The sequence below is a fragment of the Myzus persicae genome, unplaced genomic scaffold (genome assembly GCF_001856785.1).
Source record: "Myzus persicae strain clone G006 unplaced genomic scaffold, MPER_G0061.0, whole genome shotgun sequence".
Taxonomy (NCBI): domain Eukaryota; kingdom Metazoa; phylum Arthropoda; class Insecta; order Hemiptera; family Aphididae; genus Myzus; species Myzus persicae.
The window spans coordinates 907,375-928,188 of record NW_019103603.1 but is presented as its reverse complement, the minus strand read 5'-3'; the positions used below and the strand labels follow the sequence as shown (position 1 = coordinate 928,188).

Genomic DNA, 20,814 nt, shown 5'->3' with positions numbered 1-20,814 from the left:
TTTAAACTAACGGAGTTAAACGTGATCAGCTGTGCGTAAAATTTGATATGTTACGCACTTGTAAGACGGAGACAACAAATGTCAGTGTAACGTCCTCTTTATAGAACTGTTAGACCATTTTACTATTTTAGTAATTCTCTATTTTGATGTTGACATTCATTAAACTGTTTTATAGTTTAATCATGTGTGTGGAAAGTTAACAGTTAGTTTTCTAAATCACATTCTATTTAGATAGATAGCTAATCTATGTTGTATGTGCATTTAATAGTATTTATTAAATAAGTGATTAATGAATATTAAAGTGTTGGACTTCAATAGTTATGATAATATTAATTTTGGTGTAGGGTGTTGGGTTTGGCAATAACTTTTAAGTGTTTATAAGGCTTGTAACTTTATTGAACTATGACAATTATTTCTAGTTAATTTTAAACAGAAATATTCACTATAATATGTTTACCACAAAAGTATTCATGTTTATTTTGGGTAACAATAATAACAACAATATGATAATATTGTCTTTGTAATATTTAACTAATGAAATTACAATAGAATCGAATCGTCAATAAATTATACACTTATGAATAAAAAAAATATGATTTACAATATTGTTATAAATATAACACACAATAAATAATAATAAAAAAAAAATGGTATTTAAACTAAAAATGTTTTAGCAAGGCACTTAAGACTACCTATATACAGTATTCACACAATAATATTAGTATAACAATATCATTTTAAAAATAACCAAACAAATTTACACATACAATTGATAATAATGAAAAGTACTAAACATATAATGAATATGTGTAACATAGCATCTAGTGTCTTAGCACTGAGACCATTGTCTATCAGGAACAATGGGGTCCGTGGCTTAGGTTCATCGACGGGCACTGCTTTGTAGCCCATCCAGCCGGTGCTATTCATGCCCCCGCCAGTTGTGGTCATAGCATAAATAGGTGAGATCAGGCTGTCTATGTCATATGTGTCCTTTGCACCCTGATGTTTGCGCCCCATTTCTCCTTCGACGAACCACGAACGTTTTGGACTTGAATACCTGTGAACAAATAAAACAGAACAAAAATAAGTTTTGCGAAAATATTAAGTTAAACAACAATGTTACATTTTTTTAAACTAAAATCAGCACTTAGTAAAATTTAGGTTCACTAACATCTGAACGTCATAATGATTTATACTTTGAATGCAATAATGCAAGATTAAAAGATTGGCTAGAAGTTAAAATTTAATTAATTATTGAATCCTTTAAACGTAGGTTTGAGAAAACCATCTTTTCTGATTATATTGAAGAAAAAAACAAAAGTTCCGTAAATCTAATTGCCCGTTTTATTATGCATTAAAAATAATTAATTTTTACTGTTAAAATGTCATTGAAAAATTAATTTTTTTTTTAAATTGAACTATAGCCCAGAAACTATGGCCATTAGTTGTTTGTAGTGGGAAATGGTTGGTTTAGAACACGTATTGCATGTGTGGCAAGGATTTCGTTGGTAAAACATAATGGGTGGTTACCCATCCAAGAGCTTGCAACGCCGGCCGGTGCGTACACTCAGAGAGTTTCCGCTGATTGCGAGTACGGCTAAGCATCACTGAGTCACATTTTTTATTTTATACTTCGAAATAAGTAGGAATTTTTATGCAATATGCATAAATATAATATAATATTTAAAATATTAAAATAGATAGGTTTAAAATGGTTTGACGAATAAAATAAAACTATTCATATTTTGTAATTTAATTTAATTATTAAATAATTAAGTATTTAGTATATCAATTATTAGGAGTATAATTGTATCAATTAATTATTATTTTGTTATTTTGATAATAAATATAGTAGGTAGGTACGTATGTGTAAGACATGCCAATAAACAGAATTAGGGTACTACAACAGTTCAACATTATTGATACAGACATTTTTTTATTTGCTTACATTGAGTATAAATGGTTTTTATTTTAAATTGTATCATTTTTTAACAAATGGCAATTAATTCAATTTTTTTTTACGTATACACATGAATCAGGTTCTCAGTTATTGACCGATAGTTTACCGAGTACCGGAAGCTTTATTGTTACCGTTATACTACTTAGCATTCAATATGTGTTTTTATATACTGTTCTACCATTACTTTCAAACGTGTTGAACACAAACCAAAATTAATATTGATTTGATAAAACTTTGCTTGGAAATCAAAAAGTTATTATTTAGACTTTCAGTCTAAACCTTTAACCATGATCAACGTTTAATGTTGTTGTTGTCGCTTATTTTTTTTTGTAATTTTTGAACTGTAGTGTTTTCAAATAATATTTTACTTTATTGGTGTTATAAATTTATTTGTGTTGTCACTAGTTATCGGTTTCCAAGTTTTTGGTTTACTTCGTCACATCATGTAATCGCATTAGTAAATAGTAAATACTATCTGATCCTAAAACCATCGTCTTTTTAGTCAGTTGTCGAATACTCACTGTGTTGGACACAAGTCATCGAAGTCACCACTCTATTACTTATATGTTAGGAATGAGTTTTTTTGTTAAGAAACTGGTAATGTTTACTCATGGTTATATACTTATATCTGATATGTCTAAAAATACAATTAGTAAATTTCAACGTCTGACCAGACATAATACTAAGAAAAAAACAATTATTCTGGATCACCAATTAATGTCGAATAGTAATTATAAGTAAGCAAAAAAACTATAATATAATATAATGTAAGTTCTTCGTCTAATGTTATAGTGATTCTGAATTCCAAATCCAAACTGTGTCATTTTGAGCTTTGAAGTAGATCGTGGAATGGTGAGAAGTTGACTTATATAGTCATATGCAGCATTGAGAACTCTCAGGGATTCGTTTTGATCTTGAATGTTTACGTGATATATATTGTCAATGGCCATTGGGTTATTGGATATTTTAATGCATTTTCTCAACTTTTGAAGAAACATTCAAGTGTATCGGCCACGACGTCAAGGAAAAACTTAACCTTAGCGACGATGTTAACTATTTTCTTGTAAATAATATAAGTTTTGAGTTATACTATAATACCTCTGATTATTTATTTATCGTTTAATTTTTACAAAAAAATGCTTATGTTTTAGGACAAAGGTAAATATTTGTAAATGTAATATTATATAAATTCATATACCTACTGCTATCTGTAATATGGCTTAACAAATAAGTAGTCGATGTATAATTAAGTTTAAGTGATTAAAATATTTTTACGATGCATTAGAAATATTGCTACATGCTATTCTAGATGTGTCAGGGTCCTTTATAGCATACCTGCTCACTTAATTTCTGCCGCTAGTGTAAGTATTGAGCATTTATTTTTAATGATAAAAAGTTTTTAGTAAGTGGCTGTCTATTAGCTCCTAACTCTTCTCACTTGTCCTATAACATGTATATTATTATAATTGCTAAAGATGATTTTCTTTCCGTTCATTTTAATCATATGTTCATTTTATGTTATAATTTTAATCTTTCTGATGACTTATGGTCCAACGATCACAATGGTATTATTTATTCCTCTGCAGCACAAGGACCCTCATTAATTGTGTCCCGAAGACTTCTGCAGCTAACAGTTTCTTCCAGATTAACTAAGTTTTTAATTCGTTTGTTCCATGGCTAACTTGTATGTTTGTTAGTCATAATCAATTTGGTAAAAGTTCCGCTTTTTTATCCAGTAGTGCCGGAGGATCTCTATCACTCACCGATGTCCATTTATTATATTCTTTAATTTACCGATGATTAATTTTCTCATTCAGACAAGTTATTTTATTACTATTTTTTTTGGAAATAAAACTTGAAGCCAAAAAAAATTATGTGTGGATTTAGTATGGTACCTACCGATAATAATATGTTTTTATACATTATTAATTGGTATAAGTTATTTTTAGTTAATTTTACATAGTTAATTGACCAAATTGCTTATTCATTAATTTTTATTAATTGTAGATACTTGTTTTTATTTAGAAACATTATTGTATTGAAAAAATAAAAGTAGTTCAAAAAATTATAAATTATTCGCACAGTTAGAAAAATGTGATGTCTGATCAGTTTATCATAGATTATTGATAATTAAAAATCATAAAGTTATACTAAATACTTAATATTTTTCGTACCACTAAATTAGTGCCCTGTGGTGATACAAAATTATATTTTTTAATCGAGAAACCATTTTTATTTTTTTTATTTATTATTTAAAAAAATAATGAGGTACCTATCTAAATCAAATTTCTAACGAGTGGTTTCAAAGTTATGAAGATGTTAGTATTTACGAAATACTGTAGTCATTAAAAATGGTTTTAAAAAATAATAAATAAATGTATTACTGAACCTAGTATTTATTAAATTCGGGAAATTTTTAAAAAATTATACAATTTTGATACATAAATATAAATTTAATTAATTTTCAAATCATCATAGCCCCCATGTATTCCAAACATATTATCATGAACTTATTATATTTAATACATAATTTTTATGTCATATACTATTCGTTCGAATTTTGATTTGATTATATATTTATAATATATACTATATTATATGTTTATATTTATACATAACAATTCTCAAAAAAATATTAAGGATTCAAGAATATGGTATTTAAGTAAATTTAAAAATTCCAAAAACCAGATTTTGGCTAAGTGTACCATAAAAAGAAGAAATGGGTGCGAGGGGGGGGGGGATTGCAAAATCACTCTGTATAACATTTTTATTTATTTATATTTATATTTTTCACTACGTAGTACATACCGTATGTGTACGCCTGGCTACACACGTTTAAGTGCTCCGCACACCTGCTTACTCAAATTATAAATGTATATTGTATCATAACTGTTATATTTCTATGTGCCATATACATTATACCCATCAGTTACAGTTAAGACGATTTTTTTAAGGGAAAAAAATAATAAGTTTTGTAGTTACTACCTATTTTTAAACCTTCAAACAAAGAATTATTTTGATAAGACCTCTCAACCCATTTTTGACAATAATAATAACCTTGCTGTCTATGATCTATGATAATTATGTTCATTCAATTGGTCTCACTTTAGTTGCGAAGGTTAAGAATTGTTTTTACCGTATCATTATATTTTAATATTACAATTTACGGTCGAGGAGAGTGAAAGATTATTAGAGACTAGAGTATTTTGTCCATGAATTTTTTGCATAATATTGTAACTAAAGTATAAAATATTAAAACCATATGTTCGAATTATATTTTTTTACACGCGTATCATTGATTACTACTGTGGAAATTATTAGTATTATTATTATTACTATTATTATTATCTGTTATGTCAGCATAATATTATGTAAATTATATCATTTTTATAGGAATATACGGCATTTTTGAAATAAACAATGAATCATACCTGATAAAAATATTTATAAACACCTAATAATATTATTTATCGCTGTATAATCTGTATTTATCATATATTTAATTTATTATATATAAATCAATTTACTCTTGATTCATCATTAGAAGTATTATTTTTTTCTATAATATAATGTACCTACTTATTATTCAATTATGTGTTCTAGATTAAACGAAAATAAAACAATCATGGAGAAGACGTACTTCAATGAGTCGCATTTACCAGGTGAATAATAATTATTAAGACGATACCTATTTGATAATTTATATCATAGTTGGAGATCAATATAGATTATATAATATTTAAATTGATTAGCAGAGTTATATGATAAATGAAAAATCTTTTGATCATGGCTCCTGTTCCTGTAGGTGCTATATTATAGTGTCATTGTTTGGATTTATAACTCCTATAGATAGGTATGTTTGTATTTTGAATATTTATGTATTGCTTTAAACTATTATTATTTTAATTTGTGAATCCATTTTATGAATTCTCCGCGATTTGCTTTTAGATCCTTGAACTGATCGTATTGTCTAATACGGATAATAACTCTGACACAGAAAAAATGGAATGAAAATTGAAAAATCACCATCTTATTAACCTAACCTTGACATCATAAGCTAGGTATTCGTAAATGGTTACATTTTCTAGTAAATATTTTATTTTCTAGTTGTTTATTTCCGATTCAATGTTTTCAATTCACCTAAAAAAAATTCAGTTTTACTACAAAAAAACTGACCCTCTCACACTCTTTCAGTAGTATTTATATGCATGGGCGCCCATTGGGGGAGGCAAGATAGACTTGCCCCCCTTTGGAAAAAAATATTATGAACTTGTAGCTCAATAAATATTACCACAATATTACCTTATTACCGAAACTTTTTATTTTGACCCCCCCCCCCCTAAAATATTAACTATATAAATTATATGTATATTATGTACTTCGTTACAGTTGAGATAAAAAAAAAAAAATAACAATGAAATGGGCTATTACAGATTTATCCATTTGGTATTATTAATTTTTAGGACACCAGAATAAAAAAAAAATGATGGGTTATAAATATTTCATTATATTACCATATTATACCTAATACATAAATATACAGTTCTCATACATTCAACGATACTTTTATCAATGTTTAGATATGTATGAAATCGCGTATTTAGTGTTGTTATTAAAAAGTGCAATTATTATTAAGTAACATTTCATTGCGTGCATACACGAATTGTAAATCAAATCATTAATGTATTATCAACTTCAACAGTATACTCAATACTCTTATACTTGTATTATAAGAATTAATATTATAAAATTGACTTATGTTGCACAATAAATGTGTGCAATATATACATTTACAAAGAAAAACATATTTTTATAGAATAAGTGGCTAAAATAAATATGTTTATGACACGTTGAATGTTAATTTTTTAAAGAAGAATAAATAAAAATGTAAAATTAATATAATTTATTAGGTATCTTTAGTGAGTTCATAATATTATCTAGAATTAAGTTCACACTACAACGTTAGAATGATACATAAGACTTATAGATTCATCAATTGATTTTTTTAAACCACACTATATTCAGTTGTTGTAATGTAAAAAAAAAATTTAAGCTAAAAAGTATCTTTGTCAGTATTATTTTTAGCGTTTCAGCCATCAAGAGGAGTGGAAAATGTAATTGATATTATTTTAATTTATATGTTTACTTTTGCGTTTAGAGAGTAGATTGGCATTTATGAGTAATTTAAAAGGTTTTTGAATTTATAGTCTAATTTTTCATATATACATTTTGATTTTTCAATAAAAGTTTTCTTTGTCCTTGTAAAGTTGAGTTATTTACTTTAAGCAGGGTCCCGAAGATATTCAATAAGAACTTTATCTAAGAAATATTTAATTGAAATTATTTTTATTTATGTACTATATGATTTCTGATTTTTATTCAATGTATCTAAAACGAGATGCTATATAAACCTATAAAAGGTTTCAGAAGTTATTTGAATGTAAAAAGCTTAGTTTTTACGTTTTGTAAAAGCATTTTTTTAATTCTGAATAGGCTCGTAGCCAAATAGGTGGATACATAATAACATCTCCGAATTAAATGTTAAACATATTTGTTATAGTCAGGCATAGTTTTAATAATAATAAATCTAAAATTCATGAGGGTCAAAATGTTTTTATTTGAACAAGTACCGCTAAGTAACATTAAGTTTAAATTGTTTGTATATAATACTCTTATTTAAAACCAATAGGTATACAATTATACCATTAACACTAAATTGGTTTATATTGTCTCTGAATTGAAAAGTAACACTAAAAACATTTTACAAACAAAATCAGTAACTTTAGTTATATATTAGTAGGTAAAAAGGAAAAAAAGCCTTATAAGTAATATTAGTAATATAGGTATTTTTATTTTACATAATTTACAAAATTACATGCTTAATATTTTTAGCTTTTTATTTTTCTTTCTATTACATATTTACATAATATAGAGGTAATTTCATTCAAGTATAAAACAAAATTGACTAAGACAAATAAATAATCTAAGTATTAACGGAATTTAATTGAAAATGGATAAAATAAAAAGGTTGTTATAAAATATTGTTTTCTCAGTGTTCATAATAAAATATTATTTTCTTAGCATTTATAATAAAATAAAAAATGTATATATATTAATATTTTTTAAATAAATGAAGTGAAAATAGGGTAGGCAGAATGCAAAATGAAATGGTTTTATTCCGATATCATTATTATTGAATAAAATGGAGTTAATTTTCATACTAGGATATTTAAAATCTGTAATAGGTATTTATTACTAAAAAACATAATTATTCTACAGTTCACTATAATATTTAAATGGAACAATGATTACGTTTACAATTGTGGTTACAGTATCAGTATAGTTATATCAATAGTTTGGGATTTTAATGAAACAATTATCAAGGGATTTGATGAAATGTCAATCAAAAGCCAGTTAATTGAGGTATCTAACAACCCAGTGGAGTATTTTTGATTGACGTATTGCAGTTCATTTAAATACATTACGCAAATCGTATTTTTTATTTTGTTATATTTGTGATTTCGGTATCGAATTTTTAACGAAAAAACATTCATTTTTGATGTTATTGTTTACTAGTATGTAAAAGTACTGCCATACCTATTGTTATCTTCTTAATAATTATGATTTTGATTGTTGGTTCTTACCACTCACTACGACTGTCACGTGGTTTGTAAATAGCTAATAAATGAAATTATTTAAACGTAAGTGTTGTGACTTTAGTTGACTAGTTAAAAGTTAAAATCGGGTTTTATGTTATATTTTTAAATTTAAACTAACTATCAGAGTAAATTATTTCCTCGTAAATTATGTATAATGTTCGTGTATTTGATAATGTAAGAATTGCGACCATCACAGTATTAACATTTATTTTATAATAAGTTTGTTAAAATCTTTTTAGCTATCAGCTGTATGTATTATAAGACATTATGATGAATGTGCGTCGCTATGTCTGAGATTGTACAAAAAGTAAAAGCAAATAAATTGACCATATCGATCTATAAAAATAATAAATAAAAAACAGTATAGCAGGAGTACGAAAATATGTTCTGGTGCCATTAATCATTAACCACCAAAAAACGTCAGTAGGTGTCCTCCAAATGATTCACAAAAATGAGTTCATAAAAGATGTGAACAGTGAGGTGTATTTTTAATAATATAAATCACTGAATTAAAGATTTTTTTTTGTTAAGGCAAAATATAGAATATTATCAATATATGAAGTGATAAGTGACGATCCTTACTATTTAGTATTTCACATAATAAATTAATAAAATTAAAATATATTTACCCATACATCTTTATATTTTCTTCCGCAAACAGCCAAGAGAAAAATAACGATTTATTATCACTAGTTTCTAAGACGTGAAAAACCAAAACATGTTTGACAATCTAAGTACATTTACAGCATTTTATTCAATTATTATTAACTATTGTTTTTAAAATAATATATAGTACGTCGAGTCACCGCAGAGTATCACTGTAGAATTTCAGTCAAACAGTTTAGAGGGAGATATCAGAGTAGGATAATGTAATTGTTTATAAAATATTACATATTTTCATTAGTATTGCTTCATTAATATGCGTGAATCCGATAACAATATATAATTTATAGCGTGGAGTCGACTTTTCGAACTTGAAAATAAATAACCATGACATTATTAATTTTATTTCGTTGATTTCATAGTTTTGAATAATAATTCATTCATTAATGGATTAATCGATAACAAATCATCCGATGAATATTGTAGGTACCTAATATAAATAATTACTATAATCTGATAATAATTGACATCGTATATTGTGGGCATTATCCACGTAAGCCGTTACTGTTTACTCGAGTCAACAGATGAAGAAATAAAACACAATTTTAATAAGTGGATCTCATACAGGAACCGTATAATAAAATTTATAAAATTTATTAATGTTTGTGTAACGGGTACACAGTACAGTGTTAGACAGCGTTGTATTACTGTCGGCATATATTCATCAATAAGTCATTGCATTAGCAAAACAAGATTGTGAAATGAGTAATGTCTGTTGCTGGGGGGCTGTTGTTTTTTATATTGTTCAAATACAAATGTATTAATTTAATTTACATCAATTGTCAAAGCAATATGAATAATATGCATGGAATGAGTTTTTAAACCAAAACTTAAACAGTAATACTCTTAAGGATTCTATGTTTCTCAAACATGAGATATGTACATTTTATTGTTAGACAAAAAAATATTCAAATGTGAAATAATACGCAGTGTCCGATTCCACGTAAGATACTCATAATGACGCGTGAATAATTATCATTAAACCGATCAACCAGTATACATTATACATTAATTTGATTACATTGTTAAATAAAATAATAACTACTAGACCAGTTAACTTAAATCTCGTGTCAATTTTAAATCGGGTTACATTTTAATGATGTCATTGAAATAATAGCCAATGCTAATTGTATCTATTTGCATAATGTTATAATTTAGGACCAAAAGTTCAGGGATTTGCGTATTTATTTTAGAGTGATTGATAAATATCGAGGATTTATGAAATTTTTTGTCATTTCATAAATTATATAACATTTACCATTTTTTTTTTTATAACTTTTTTCAGAAACATAAAATTTTAAAATGGAATGTCCAAAATCTTTTTTTATTATGAATTCTGGAAAATTATTTTATTATACCTATTATCTTACCAGCTAAATAAATACTTGTGTTTATTCAATGTACGGCATTTAATTATATTTTTAAATAAATCTAATCATTTATTTTTTTTTTAAATTATTTTAATTTGATATAATATGGTATGTTTAATGATATAGTAACATTGTAAAGATCCTTATTGGTTTTGTTCTAGTTAAAATTATTTCTGTGTACCTATAACTATAGGTTAGGTTAGTTAATTTTGGATATAATGCACCAGGTAACATGTAAGTTAAATAAGTAATTTATTTCAACTATAAATTGTATAAATATGAATATCTATATAATATATATAATATGTCCTTGTATAATGTTATCTTTCATTTTAAGAAGTGCATAATCATTTAATCGGCTATGTGTTCAAGTAAAAGTTATTTAGGAACTAAACTAGGCATATTATATAAAATACGTGTGTGAACTGTGAAGGTGAAAGGATATCCCATACTAATGGACTTCCTTTAAAGAAGCTAACACATTTTTTAGCTGTTTTTAACTTAAGTTTAAAAATTTAAAACTCCGACATTCTGCATCGGTCATTAATCCGAAACAAACTCGTGTACGTAATAACAATATTTTACGATGAAGTGTATTTTTAGTTTTGTTTTGTGTCTGAACTTCCGAAGACATTCATATTTAAATAGAAAAAACTCCCTGATCATCAACATTCAACTTCAAAAGATTTTTCTTGTAGCGAATTTTAATTTAGATGGTATTTTTGGGAGGTCAATTATTTAAAAAAAAAATCGGAACATTCATTATAATATAGTGCCTCAACGACGAAGTACACTCGACTACTACTGTACAGAGAGGTTATCTATTTTTTTTTGATCATTTTGGTGTTTTTAAAATAATCATTTCGTTGATTGATTTTGTCTTATACTTACAACAGCATATTATAATTTATAATTGTCGTAGATGAGCTATGTACTTATTCGGGTGCTTTTGTGGATAGGATATACTTATTCGATAATTTGAGATATAAAAAGTCTTTACAAAGCGATATTCTTTTCGTGAACCATAAACAATATCTAAAAAAAATTATATAATTATATAATATATTTTATTATTGTATAATTATTATATATTTTGTTAAAACGTATATAAACACACGTTATTTATATTTACATTTTCTCATGTTCGTAAGGTATTTAAATATAAGAATTACAAATTAAAATATATTTTTTGCATTTCAAACATAGCTAGGCAACAAAATTGGATATTCAAATTTCAAGGTTTCAAATAAAAAGTCTTCATAAAATGATTTTTTATATTATTTAAAACTAATCATAAAAAAAAATTCCAAGTTCAACTAGTTGTATATTAAACTATATGGCTATTTATCGGTTGACTTAGGCTCTAATTCATATAGAAAAAATATTCAATAATTATATTTTATAAACATTTATGAACAAAAAAACTTAACTTTAACAGTTCTTGAAGACCTTTTAAGTAATTGTAAGTATAATACATATTTGACACATTTTTTAAAATATTTATTTATATTTTGTGTTGAAATAGGTACGTATAGCTATTGCAAGACATAGTATTTGAAATTTAAATACTTTTTCATTTGAGTAATTGAAGATTATTTTTTAACAAGTAATGCATTTTTCTATTAATATTAGTAATTATTGAGTTTAAAATAACATTTTTTTTCTAAGATGTCGTCTAGTTTGATCTACAACATTCACCCTGCCATGTATATATTTATGTATATATGTTTTATGTGTGTTATTTATTCGTATGGCCGATGTAAATATTCATATAATTTATACCGTTTCGTGTGTTAATGTAAAGTGGGAACTTGGTCTTGTGTTATTTCGATTCGACTGCCGCCAATGCAATGAGCGCGCGTGGCAGAATTGTTGTGGAACCCGGTGAGATAGAACAAGGATCGAATTTTGTGTATATGAAACACGAATGGGTCAAAACGTCAGTAAAATCAGCACGTTGATCTAAGACGGTATGATATCTTAATAATAAATATTTAAAATAAAAAATTGTTTGAGGAGAAGTCGTTATTTTAGGTGTGATTGTGTGAATATCCGATATCATCACATTTTAACTTAATATTAACTTATATTCTAAACTTTTCTTTTTACTTGTTAGCTCATTTAAAAAAAAATTTAAGAGGTATGTTCAAGTCTTTGGTATTGAAATTAAAAATGTCATCGTTTTTTACAATTAGCGACAAAACAATTTGAAAACTATTATGATTTTGATGAATTTTGTTCTTGTATTATGTTGTCAAGATTTTGAAATTACAAAAAAAGAGTCAAAATATTTTTAACATTGTACAGAAAATTACTAGAAAATGGAGAAATAAGTAGGTTGAAAATTTTAAACGTCTAAGATCGATCATATTTGAATTATAATATGTTTAATTACAGCAAAATTTTATAATCCCGATGTTGTTAAAAATTATTAGAACTAGTATTTGCATAAACATTATAGTTTATTTATAAGTTTTTTTAAGGTGATTAACCGACGAAGATGAGATACAAAAACTCTACTGTACAACCGATACATTCATATGTGATCAGAATCCAAAAAAAATATAATGTTAATATACCAAAAATTAAAAATTGTATAGCTATATTATAACGTCGGTATAATTCTGTATACAGAGTTACATTAAACAATTTTAAATTTTAATCATCGAGGAGGGGGTCCATCCATGGTTGAGTTTCGTATTCATTATACTGGTTCAAGTGTTATAACGGTTTACCTGTATATAATATATATTAAAATATTATAATGTTATGTACACGCTGCAGACTAGATTCAGTGACCAGTGACCTGCAGATGTACTTAATATTTTGTTTTTTTTTATTTTAGTCACCGTTGTATTCAATTTTCATGCTCACCAACTGTTTTGCTTAATAATATTATATATTTTAAAAAATGCCGATGTTTTGAAATGCTCTGTATAAGTAGGTACTTACTACAAATACCATATTGTTTGATACTTGGATTTTAAATCATCAAAATAGTGTTCCGTAATGATTTATTTACTTTTTTTTACAAATTAACACTACTATTTCATCGAAATCTACCACAAATTATTTTCAAAGTTAAAAAACTATGCACTATAGTACTGGGTACTATAATTAAATGTGTCAAAATTACACGTCTAACATTTTCTTTTTAACACCTTAGAGTTAAGATGGTAACCTTTTATAATGGTTATTTTTACATAATACAAAAAACTAATGCTATATTCTATTTAGTATGGGTATGAACAAGTATACGTCTTATACAAAGAGTAATAACTTAAAAACTACTTGTTCAAAGTTAAATTTAGGTAAACCAAAGAATACAAATAAAATCATCTGATTAAAAATTTTCAATTGAAAATAATTTTTCGTATAACTTTATAAATTAACAATGTAAGTATCTCAGTATAAAATGTTTACTTCTACGGAAAATTTTCAAACATCTGAATTTGAATAAATGCATAGGTAGGTAACATTATTAAAGGACAACCTATGGATGTTGTATGCTTGGTTAAATCGCATTGCATTGTAATATTTGTGACTATATAGGCTGTGTTCATTTTCCCTGCCGGAACTTTGTCAGCAAACCGATCGCCAGCATGTAGAAATCTCGAACGGGTATGAAGATAATAATTATAATTATAATAGTATTACGTACGTTGACAAGTACCCAAATTATTATTATATTCCGCCAGGTCGACCGAAATTTCGGATATGTCGTCGAACGAGCGTGTTTTTTGGTGGAAGAAGTAGTTATATATTATTATATATAGGGGACGATGCTCGCGCTCACGTTATGTATAAGCGGTTAATGAGATCAACACGACCGTGGGCCGTAGGGTCGGAAGTAGAGGAAGCAGAGGCAGCGGAGGTGGCAGTCGCGGATGTCTGAAGTAGACAATGATTTATGAACACACACACACACACACACACACACACACACACACACACACACTCGTATATATATATCATATAGTCGTAGCTGTCTCCGTCGTCGCGCCACTCAGTCTGTCCCAAACTTACGCCGTGTCAATACGCGTCGACGTTGATGGCGACACCACAATTTCGCACAAATCTAACCAAAAGATACTTTTCCTCGGGACATATATAGGTACGGCAAATGTATAATAATATATAACGTCACACGGTTTATTGTACGGTGCGCACACATTTTTTTCTATTTCGTTAGGTACCTATCACACACACACACATATATATATATATATATATACGCAGAAAAACAGCGTTCGTACATTGTCGATAAGATTATAAAAGACGTGATAACTTACGCCACGCCCGATTCATCGCTGCCGCTGACACGCTGCTGCGTAGGTAGACCGCATTATATTATTATACCTACCGACGAGAATCCGGTAAAATATATTATACCATTTCGTGTCGATATTTATACTAATCGCGAATGAAGAACCGTATATTTTGTCGAATAATATTATAATGCGAATGGGTATTATGTGCCCCGCATTTGCCAATAGTTTCGAATTGGCCAACTATATACACATCGAACTATCGAAGGGTTGCAGGACACGGTGTTCACCATAGCTGGTAGTTGGTACCGAGGTGACCTTCGCGTACTTATATAAGTGTAACAACCAAGTGCTGACTCGCTGAGACGAAACTGACTATAAGTCCACCACCATTGGATAAACATTGTTAGCATAATCACGAACGTGTGCATGGATACGTGTGCAATGGCCTGGATTTTCATCGAATGAGATACTTTTTAGTTTTTAAAATATTCAACAGGCCTGGATAGTTCAATATCAATTGCATAATGATATCTCAGCTTACATTTTATTATAAAAACTCGGTTTTGGAACGTATTTTAGTTAATTAATTACTTTTTGAAATGCACGACTTGATTCCGTTCCCAAATTTTAACGTTGCATTGGTGTTTTAATATGTAATAACAAGTTGCAGTGCAATGTATGTTCATAATATTAACTTATAAAATATCGTTTTATGGTTTAAAAATAATTGTCTACATAGGCACATAATATACGTTTATAAACTTATATTTAAACTTAACTGTTTACAATTACAAAATGTACAAATATTACTTTTTTAAACGAAACGTACAAGCAAATATTTTTTTCTAATTATTATGCATGAGTACATAAGTTAAAAATAATTTCATAAGCCACTATAGAATACAATCGTTTAAAATATTAATAGAATAATAATAACATCTGCGTTTTAGAAATTCATTAAACTATTTAAGTCATCTCGGCGGAAATGTGTTTATTAAATTTGAAATTGAATTGATATTTCCAACATTATTAATCGAAATGAACAATTATTTTTTTCATTATTTTTAAGTGACTTTGAATAAGAAATCCATATTTTTCAAAACTGAATATTTATAAAATTGATTGAATATTGATATATGACGTAAAATGCTTTGGTTCTACGATGATGGGTTTTTCCTTTTCATTTTTTTTTCCAGTTAGTTTCGTCAGTTTTTATTAAATAAGGAGTGCTCTTAAAGTTTCGAGCAGCCTTATCGGATGTTTTATCTTTGACTTTTTCATTTGTTTCCTTAAAAAAATTCTACACTGACGATTATTTGGTGTCCCATCTTTCTCAGCAGGCGATATAGATAAAAACCTTATGAAACAATACAAATAATTTATAATAAAAATATTTATAAATTATTCAAATTATATAGTCACGTACGATCACGAATGAAAATTTACTTTTTTGATTTGATGATAATGATTTTATTCTAATTTTCTTCTAAAACCCACTGTGGTGGAAATGCGGACCAAGGTTTCTTTTTCTATATTGCCCGTCGAGAGACGGTTTCAGTAAATTTCGGTCTAAAGTCATCTTGAGCGTAACGAATAATTTATGCAATCATTGCTGTGTTTTTAACTAAATCAATTTTTGTCAATTTAACAATATCTAACTAAAAAAAATAATAAACCTTAACTTGAAACGTTTATCAATTTATTAGTTTAGTATATAACAAATGTCATTAGGTACAATTATTTTAACAGTGACGTAGACAGGAATTAACATCGGGGGCTTATCATAATAATTACATAATATTGTAGGATTCATAAATGTATATAATAAATACATTTGTATACTTTCCATGTTGTCACATGAACTAATTGAACCCGTAACCCCCGTGGCTACTGTCCTGTATTTTATCTAATAAAATGTTATAATTGAACTGTTTATAATATATTTTTGAAACTAACTTTGTTCTTTTGATTCGTTTAAAATTGAATTGGAAAGTTATACATTATGAGTTATGATTAACGTATCAAAATCGACTAGCAGGAAGTGCTTCCATTAAACTTTTTCTTTTCTCTCTACACATATTATATAAAACTGATTGTGTTATAGGTATTTATAATTTAAGCAAATTGTCGAGTGAATAATTGGTATGAAAATATGGTCCTGTATACGCAATATAATAAAAGTACATAAATATATATATACAATATACTTTAAAATAAAACGTATACTATAAATCTGTGTAGCCTCTAAGAGTTAAAATATGTTTTCTGGGGAAAATAAATCGAATGAATTAGGCGATAAAGACGAATCGCTTTTTTTCACGATTACAAAATATATATTCATTGAAAATTACATTTCAATAGGTAGGTATTGTAATTGGTAGAACAAAGAAATGAATACATGTGAAAAGAAACATAAAGGTTATAAGCATACAGTACTGTTGCCGGTTTGGAATGAAATAAATGAATATCGAGGCATATTGTTTTTATTGCTCTGAAGTGTAAAATTCCACTAGGCGATTTTGAAAATAAATAAGTAGGTTCTAACCATAAACAATTTTATAGAACGTACCTTTTTGTTTTTCCCGATGTTTATGTCTGTACGCGAGTACAATACACGACGTATATTTTTTTTGCCAAACTGCGTTTGTTGCTATTGCCACGGGTTAACTATATGGGTAATAATTATGATAATATTGACACTATACACGACTCGCGGACGACACGGCGCGGCGTGTTGGTCGGCAGCGATACGACCAGCGTCGGCGATAACACGCGACTACCGGCACTGTGGTCTTCGGGACAACACAACACTAGAACAACTGTGTTTGCCGGGTGAACAGGTGCCTGGTGCCGGGCCGTTCAGTGAGAGGAAGAGTGACAGAGAGACACGGCCGGTGCTAACGCGCAACAAGTAACGTTTTCTAGGTTTTTTTTTTTCACGGTAGATGCTTCAAATTAATTATCGTTAGGCCACGGGGACGGCCAATTACTGTGTGTACCTCTACCTTGGCAATGGACTTTATTCGTAGGAGGAGGGGGGCAAGAGTGGGTACTGCTTCGGGAGAATTCGCTGCGCACACCGGGTCACGTGTTCGCGAAGACTGTAGGTTCGGGACCGGAAGGGGCAGGTGACTTTTTACGTTTGCGTGTTTCTTGGACTCGTAGAAAAAATATAATATTATGTAAAATGCCAAAACACAATATTATGTGGTGATATAACAATGTAATATCCGGATATCCGGTTGTGTGATCCGGTTTTGAGATGTCGTTACGTATTTTATCTCTGAATTATATTCCCACCAAATAGTCTTTTCTTGCTGTCGATTATAACCTGTTCAGTTTTAACTTATTTAATCATACTATAACGGTACTTTTTTTTTGAAACAAATGTTTAGGTATAACGAATTGTCTGTCAGGCCGTTTGCAACACAATCAGGATATACGCTTATTACTGTACCTACTACACAAGTCAAGTAGCAGTCATGCCTAAGTATGTCGTCTAAAAACACTGAATTAAATTTATAAACGGCAACCCTTATTTTAATATCCCCCTCCTCGAGTTCGTCATTATGTGAAAACCACTTATTATTTTATTACCACCATATTGGTACATATTGTGTGAACATTTATAATATGCTAAAATAATAGTTTTGAAGGTGTGGGAAAATAATCAACTCAGAAAAACAGTTCTTGCATCCATTTCAAAACTTGGAACGCTTCGGATCACTGTGTATTTGTACCCACGGCAGACGTTGATATTTTGAGGTGTGTCTTGGGACACACGGACGAGACTAACCGAATGACGCGTACCTATCATTGTTTATTGCAATTATTTATCATTGCAAAGTATCAAATCTCAAGTATAAATAATGATGTTGTGAACTCCTAATGCGCGACCGTCAAATGTAAGCAAACGTAAATAATTTATTATTGTTGAGTTTTTTATATTTTATTATTTGTATACAAAGGCAGTAGGCATATAATAATACTAAAAATAACAAACTACTTCAATAGTCCTTCACGTGGTAGTATAGTGAACATACTGATATTACAATATAGAATCGCAGCTCACTAGCTGGCACAGCTGTTACGTAGACGAGCGGCGCGTGACAACAGCAGTCTATAATAATACGTAGGTAACTCATAGTTAACTGATGTTTGGAAAGTCTTCACCTCGGACTGTTGATAGTACTGTATAATGATAGCAATTCGTAGGCTGCCGAATACTAGATGTAATTCGGCCACCTTGAACAGCGTCACGTTTGAAAATAACCAAATTTCACCGACTAAAAGTGAAACACTTTTTAAGTAATATACCTACAACCTACGTACTTACCTTAACATAAATATAGATCCTCTTTGTACATAATCGTTTTCATCTTATGCCATCCATACACGTTAAAATAATGGTATGATAATAAAGCATAAAAAATAATATCCATATGTAGGTATATTATATTGTTTTTTACATTTATTTTACAAGGTTAATCATGTCTAGCCATAACTCTATGATGCGTTTGTGTCACTAACGTTCAAGTGAATATTGTAAAATGAAGTAGAAGTTATGTGGTTGCACATTTTTATGTAATTTATATTTATTTTAAACTCTAAGTTTTATATTGTGTTTACTAGGTATTTATATTATATTGTTCGTGGCGATTCATTGTCAAATTGGTTCAATTATATTGACTAAACGTAGATATATACTGTGTTCATAAATAATAATATGAAATACGTAGAAATAATATTATTTATGATTTTCAACAAATGTGTTTGTATGTGTTCACTGTTATAAATCGTATTAAGTTGTACTTCCAGTGAAACAAACAATAAGATTTATGAAATTTGCATAACAAGCTTATTTAAAACAACTTGAATTAGTACAAAGTTCATGGTGGATTTAATTTGATAAAAATATTAGGTTATTAAAAGCTGTTTACTTAATACCATACATAATGCTGTTATAAGAAAATTAAAATGTACCTTAGTTGCCTACTAAAATATACGAACAATTTTGTATTTATTTTTTATTTCGTGAAATAATATTTACAATATGAGGTCATACTCCACAATAAGTAAATAAGATATTTTTTTTGAAAAACATATACGTGCAGTTGAACAATGATATAAAATGAAGAGGTTAGGAGAGACTATCCGTAGGAGAGACTATCCTGCAGTGATAGAACCCATTTGTTTTTATTTATTTTTGTTTTGTTTTTCTTAATAAATATTGTGTACCTATATCATTTATAGGTATCCAAATATTGTAACGTATGTCCATATGTGTATTAAGAATCTTATGTTTAAAAAAGTATTTCAAAAATATCATAGAAATTAAGATTAATCAATGGACAAGGCTAGACAATAAGATCGATTATTTATGAATGTCAAATGCGTGTAGTCAAAAACGAATGTAAATAATTACTCATGGAAAAGCTTTAAATGATATTCATTATAATATATATGTATTTATTTACAATGTTTTTTCCACTATTATTTATCAATAGCGAATATTTTATAGTGAATATATATCAATAGGTAATAAAATAATAATAATATGATATTACGCATTATAATATAGACATACTGTTGCCTAGTCCCATAACTCTGAAAATGTAATGTATATTTGAGGATCACGATTGCGTTTACTTGCCTTTTTAAGGTAAGTAAAGTAGGTAATTTGATGTTAAATTGTTCGTTTATTATACTTTTACGAATGTTTAAAAGACATAAAAAGTGAATGTACAAGAATGTATAAAGTATATTATAAATTATAATTATTTATAAAAAAAAATTACTAAAGAATTTGAAAATTTTTTAAAAATCTTGTACCGATACATATTTTGAATTCGTTATATTCGTTACAATCACAAATTATAATTTGTCTTGTA

The 20,814-nt window shown here is 27.9% G+C and overlaps 2 protein-coding genes across 4 annotated transcripts in view; one reads left to right on the top strand and one right to left on the bottom strand.

Moving 5' to 3' along the window:
* The window catches only part of LOC111034889 (probable G-protein coupled receptor No18), a 114,318-nt gene that overhangs the window by 16,719 nt on the left and 76,785 nt on the right, over positions 1–20,814 (top strand). The window contains exon 2 of the mRNA XM_022316298.1: positions 5,564–5,622. Within this exon, the coding sequence (XP_022171990.1) occupies positions 5,586–5,622 (37 nt within the window). The 5' untranslated portion in view covers positions 5,564–5,585. The remainder of the gene's footprint in view (positions 1–5,563; positions 5,623–20,814) is intronic.
* Positions 375–17,845, bottom strand: LOC111034890. 3 transcript variants are annotated; one of them, XM_022316301.1, is made up of 2 exons: positions 17,493–17,845; positions 375–1,057 (listed from the first exon to the last, which is right to left on the bottom strand). In XM_022316301.1, the coding sequence occupies exon 2, from the start codon at positions 1,015–1,017 to the stop codon at positions 733–735; it is 285 nt and encodes a 94-aa protein (XP_022171993.1). In that variant the 5' UTR covers positions 1,018–1,057; positions 17,493–17,845; the 3' UTR covers positions 375–732. The 3 variants fall into 3 exon arrangements, with proteins under 3 accessions (XP_022171993.1, XP_022171991.1, XP_022171992.1); XM_022316299.1 differs by lacking the exon at positions 17,493–17,845 and adding an exon at positions 9,249–9,500; XM_022316300.1 differs by lacking the exon at positions 17,493–17,845 and adding an exon at positions 9,255–9,499.